Source organism: Gadus morhua, chromosome 20 (genome assembly GCF_902167405.1).
Source record: "Gadus morhua chromosome 20, gadMor3.0, whole genome shotgun sequence".
Taxonomy (NCBI): Eukaryota; Metazoa; Chordata; class Actinopteri; order Gadiformes; family Gadidae; genus Gadus; species Gadus morhua.
Genome location: NC_044067.1, coordinates 21,220,459 through 21,226,497, shown reverse-complemented (window position 1 = coordinate 21,226,497; position 6,039 = coordinate 21,220,459). Strand labels below are relative to the sequence as shown.

Sequence of the window (6,039 nt, the reverse complement as noted above, 5' to 3'; positions counted from 1 at the left end):
GGCAACCAGTGTTGCCAGATTTTGCCAGATTTCCTACCCAATCTGGCAACACTGCCGGCAGCAGAAGGATTTTTGCGACAGTCTGGCTGGAAGTGGGGCAGAGTTCACGACAACGGATCGATTGCCGGCACACGTGTGTACATGTTGCTGGCGTTGGAGCCTCTATGGTGGATTCAACATGGCTAAGATATTGAAGAAGAATAAAGTGAGTACGAAAGGTACCAAGAAGACACTCAACAAAAACACAGGTACTGAGAAGACCCCGGAAAAAAGTTCATCTGCTAAAAGAAGAGAAAGGAAAAGGAAAACTGTTGGAAAACTCAAAGGCACCCTAAAGACTACCAAAAAATCTCCGATAGAAAAACTTGACTTGGATAATGTCGACGAGGATGAATTGCTCAACGAAGGAGAAGAGATCATCCCAAGTGAAGACGAAGGCGGTAGCGATGATGACAGAAAGCATCAAAAGTTGCTGGAAGCCATCAGCGCACTGGGAGGTAAGAAGAAGAGAAGACTTGCAGAGAGATCTGAAGCAACTATTCAGATCTCTGAGTTCTCTGTCGATGCAAAAGGCGAGGGGGAGAAAATCAACTTGTCCGACCTGATTCAGACCATTGCAAAAACTCCGGCGGTCTCTGCCCAGACAAAATCACACTTAAAGAAACTTAAACTTGAAGAAAAAACGGTAGATTCCCCTCTGACCAAGCCGGAGACGGAAAGAATTCAGAGAAACGTCGCCTTTCAGAAATCTTCCGAGGAGGTATCTCGTTGGCAGAGCATTGTAAAACAGAACCTAAAGGCAGAACAGCTGGTGTTCCCGCTGAACCAGGAAGCCCCGGGTCCCAAACCCTTAGAGCAGGTCGTGTGTGGATGGAAAGCCAGAACCCCACTTGAGCAGGAAATCTTCCGCCTGCTGTCCGTCAACAAGCAGCCTATCAACGACCCCGTGCTGACCCCCATAGAGGAGGAATCCCTCAAAGCCATGAGCCTCGAGGACGCCAAGATCCGGCGTGCTGAGCTGCAGAAGGCCAGAGCGCTGCAGTCATATTATGAGGCCAAGGCCCGGCGGGAGCGGAGCATCAAGAGCAAGAAGTACCACAAGGTGCAAAACAAAGCCAAACGTAAAGAATTTGTCAAAAAGTTTGACGAGATGTTGAAGTCTGACCCCGTGAGCGCCCTGGAGGAGCTGCAGAAGCTGGAGCTTGGCAGGATGAAGGAGAGGATGTCCCTCAAGCACCAGAACAGCGGCAAGTGGGCCAAGTCTAAGGCCATCATGGCCAAGTACGACGACGGGGCCCGCAAGGCCATGCAGCAGCAGCTGGAGGTCAACAAGGACCTGACCCAGAAGCTGGCCACCACGCTCAGCGACGAGGAGGGAGAGGACGACGGGGAGACGTCGGAGCCAGACATGCTGCCTGACTTCGTCAACGAGGTGGAGCCGGGCCAGGACCCCGCCAACCCCTGGATGAGAGGCCAGCTCTCCAAGGACCCGGTCGACCTCACAGAGCCCAGTGTGCCGGAGACCGCAGCCGCTGTCCTCATATCTGAGGATGAGGAGGAAGGCCCGGAGGAGACGGAGGAGGAAGGGCTACTCAGAGGGTTTGCAGAGAGGCGCAAGCAGCGGCAGGAGCAAGAGGCGGAGAACGAAGCAGCGAAGAACCAAGACATGGAGGTGATGACGGAGGAGAACAAGGCTGGAGCTGAGAAGGCTGTAGCATCGCATGATGCTGCTGATGCTGATATAGCTGATGATGACGAGGAGGAGGAGGAGGAGCTGTCAAAATTCACAAACCTGTTCCAGGAACTCAAGGACAGCCGCATGGAAGCGGAAGCTTCAGCCATGGTGGCTGAGGTGAGTGAACCCGAGTGCGCTCAGCTGCAGCAGGCCATGTTCAGAATCAAGAGCCTGGAAGACATGGATCTTCTGGACCAGGAAGAACAAGCAGATCCGGCTGAGCCCAACGCTGAGGCGCCTCAGCCGGCCCCTCTGGAGAGCAAGGGTGCGGACAAGAAGAGGAAGAGGAAGCGAGGAATAGACCTCGCCGAGGTCCTCACCAAGGAGGCCACGGTCATCAACGTCCCACTGGCCCCGACGGCCGTGGAGGGCGCGGAGGGAGCCGCCCACGGTCAGGAGGAGCAGAGAGACGTCATCAAGGAGGCCTTCGCTGGGGACGACGTCATCTCTGACTTTCTGAAGGACAAGCGGCGAGAGGAGGAAGCTGGGAGACCCAAGGTGGTGGACCTGACCCTGCCCGGCTGGGGGGAGTGGGGGGGCCAGGGGCTCCAGCCCTCAAAAAAGAAGCGCCGGAGGTTCCGGCTAAAGACAGCACCGCCGCCCCCCAGGAAGGACGGCGGCCTGGCCAGCGTGATCATCTCGGAGAAGCGGGACAGCTCAGTCAGCATGCACCAGGTTGGCGCGCTGCCGCACCCCTTCCTGCTCCCGGAGCAGTTCGAGGTCACCATGCGCGCCCCCGTCGGGGCCACCTGGAACACCAGGCAGGCGGTCAAGAAGATCACCATGCCCAAGATCGTCACCAAGGTGGGCGCCATCATCCAGCCAATGAGCCGGGACGACCTGCTGAAGCACAGCAGGAAGCAGGAGGAGGAGGGGACCGCCGGAGAGCCGAAGAAGAGAAAAGCACCTCAGAGGAAACGATCGCAGAAACGCCATAAAAAGACTAAGAATTAAGCTTTTTTCTGGCCCTTTGTTAGTTTAGCCATGTTTCTTATTCTGAAGGTCAGAGTTCCAGAGTGTTTCTTTAATATGCGCAGATGGAAGAATACAATTATTCATTTATCTCAACTTCTAGATTGTACACTCAACAAGGTTCATGGGGTAATATTTTATAGTCTATATCCACTTCGGGTGATTTCAATCCTTGATGCGTGTTGATATTGTTAATGTAACGACGGTATTGCAATTCTTCAGTTTATAGTTATACAGTTTGTGTAATTGATACAAATAAAATTCTCAAGTAAGGTGAACACATTCTTAATAAATTCCTTGCTGGAGTTTAAGTACAGTGATCTGTTTTTCATGTAATGTACACCTATTATTAAATCCACATATTGCTGAATTATTAATATTTTAGGAGAAAATTGTAACGTGGAACTGTATATTTTTTCAAAGCAAAGTTAACACTATATATGGTAACAGAATCCAATAATTTAATACACAGTTGAAGTGGTTATGTGTTGGCTTAATGACACCTGCAGAGGGTTCAGGGGTATGCAGAGGGGTAAAAATAGGGGAAATAATGCATTTAGAATAGTGAGCAGTGATACATAAACTGTTCCAGTAATTTATGTAAACGTCTTTCATACAAATGTAGCCATTTTGAATTTTACATAATATACATGCAACAAATAAGGTCAAGGGTTCATCCAGGTGTTTGGAGAAACGTTTTATTTAACCACCAGGGGCGCTATTGTGCGGCTCCTGCTTTGAGACATTTGGATCCCTGCTGCGGACCGACAATGTGGGATGAAGAGAACGCCTGCCTATAGAAACGAGGATATCTAGAAGGTGTCACAACCATTTACTGTTTTTTTAATTAGTATAAAATTGTCTTACATCTTTATATCCATAATTGAATTATAATTAATCAACCTAATATAAGTTCTTCATGACTAAATCGTTCGGTGTAAATATTAGGCTCACTGGCTAAAGTTAAGAATGAAGTACATACCCACTTACTTAAATTTCTTTGAATACTTTGAAGCCATTATGGGGCTTCAATCCAACTTGTAGGTCTGTTGTGCACTTAGGCTAAGTGTTTTTATGCATAGGCCTACGTTTAATTTCAAACATAGCCTAGATCAGGCTACACTGCAAAGTTTTTAACATACTAACTTTCTTATTACATTATACACATTTTGCCAACTCGACAGCAAAAACTAGCTGATGCATAACGGCACAAGGTAACTCCCTCTAGCTCAGTGTTATTCCACTAGCGTGCATGTCTTTAGAGATGAAAGGTGAACTCCACACAGATAGGAGCTGAGGCAGCGTGTCTATGATGCTTGCAGAGGGACCGTGCTATTTCTAACCATTACATACGTACTCAGAATCCATAACAAGGCAACCATACAGACCAGAGAGCCTTAACACCCTGCGGCCTGAAGAGGGGAGGAGATAGAGAGAGCGAGGGTGTTGTTTTTGACACACAATCAGTGTCATTTTTAGAAGTTTTTGGTCCACTTCCTTCCTTCGTACTCTTTCCCTCAAGTGTTGATTTTCAATACATTTGTAAGGCTTGCGCGGCCTTGTCTGAAAGAAAAGCCATTACAGTTGGGTTAAACCTTCACACATGGGTGAGAGTGCATGCGCTGGCACCTGACGTCTCTGTATTTCACGTGATAGACACTCTATTAAAGTGGGGTGCCCATAATGGACTATGCATCAGTGCAGGTAATGGTTGTCAGCTTGAGCGCCCATGAGACAGCGGAGAATTCCATTAGAAAACCTATAGTTAATAAATCATTCATTCTCTGTCTCTCACTCTCTCTCTTCCTCACCTATCACACACTCTCCCTCTATCAACCTCTTGCTCACTCATCATTCTCCCCATCTCTATACCTTCTCTATCTCCCCCTCGTACCCTCTCCGTAACTCTCTCTATTGAACTATCGGGTAATTACTACAGCTTCATACAGCTTTCAACAATGAAAAGAGACCTAGTCCTTGGAACCAACCCCACTGGGCCCATTAGATCCCCTCCATCCTCTCCTAGTGCTGACTCCGCCCCACTCCCCCCCTCGATGAATGAGGCCCGGCCCCACCGGCCAGCGAGCCGCGGCCGGCTAAATGGACAAGCGCTCCCTCAAGATGGAGCATGTATTTGTGTTCGTGGCGCCCATTTTGCGAGAGCCGGTCAAATATTAGTTCTAGATTGAAGGGGGGGTTATGCCTATCTAATGGGCTGGTCAGAGAGAGAGAGAGAGAGAGAGAGAGAGAGAGAGAGAGAGAGAGAGAGAGAGAGAGAGAGAGAGAGAGAGAGAGAGAGAGAGAGAGAGAGAGAGAGAGAGAGAGAGAGAGATTAATACACTATATATTTTATATAATTAATAGAATAATATGGCCTTTTGATCGCTTTTAGACTGTACAAAAGGGGTTATATAATATTGCATTGAATTGAATGTACACTATATTTTGCCACAGGAAGTAAATCAACATTATATCCGTTATATATCCAGTGTGAAACATTTGTAGATAAAGTCAGCCTTTATAGTCTTTAAATAAAAGATGTATCCCTTCTTTTACACACAAGGGCAGCTCATCTTTCAGCTCTGTTTGCCTGTTCTGTGTGTTTCTCTTCTGAACAATCCCACAGTCTTTGTAGCGCCACAAACCTTCTGGATAGGACTCAGCCTCCATTCATTCCCTCCTCTGAAACGAACCCCTTTCCTCCCCACCCCTACGCCTGACAGGTGTAAGATTAACTTAGTTAGGTGCTGACCTGCTCATGCGCGGCAAATTAAATTAATGGAACAAATTTCCCTGCTAATTAAGATGAAAATACGTGTCAGTTGTAACCTTGCAGCGCACTAATTATGTACAAATGATTTATCATCTGTTTCGTTCTGAATAGCAATGGCTCACCTCTCCGATAGCCCTGGCTGGCTGTTAAGAGATGGCCGCTGATTAACACTGACAGCTTGCAGCGCTGCGGACGAGAGCCGTGCCGCCCACCAGCCAATGGGGGACCGGCTGGTCTGCCGGCTCCCCTCCCTCCCATTAACCCACATCGAGTGTGCAGCTGAGCGGCGCTGTTCCGCCGCCTGCCGTCTTGTTTTGTTCCCCGCAATGAAAATAAAGTACAACCCAGGGGCCGCCTAGAACTGGCTAGCTCTGAGGAAGGTATCTGTGTGAGAGAGAGAGAGAGAGAGAGAGAGAGAGAGAGAGAGAGAGAGAGAGAGAGAGAGAGAGAGAGAGAGAGAGAGAGAGAGAGAGAGAGAGAGAGAGGAGAGAGAGAGAGAGAGAGAGAGAGAGAGAGAGAGAGAGAGAGAGAGAGAGAGAGAGAGAGAGAGAGAGAGAGA

At 48.7% G+C, this 6,039-nt stretch overlaps 1 protein-coding gene across 1 annotated transcript; it reads left to right on the top strand.

Moving 5' to 3' along the window:
- Window positions 1–97: 97 nt before the first annotated feature.
- si:dkey-251i10.3 (Utp14 domain-containing protein) lies at window positions 98–3,084 on the top strand. The gene has a single exon (XM_030343887.1). The coding sequence runs from the start codon at window positions 179–181 to the stop codon at window positions 2,687–2,689; it is 2,511 nt and encodes an 836-aa protein (XP_030199747.1). The 5' UTR covers window positions 98–178; the 3' UTR covers window positions 2,690–3,084.
- Window positions 3,085–6,039: the final 2,955 nt, after the last annotated feature.

Coding starts and splice junctions, on each gene's coding strand:
- si:dkey-251i10.3 (XM_030343887.1), top strand. CDS start 179: ATGGCTAAGATATTGAAGAAGAATAAAGTGAGTACGAAAGGTACCAAG.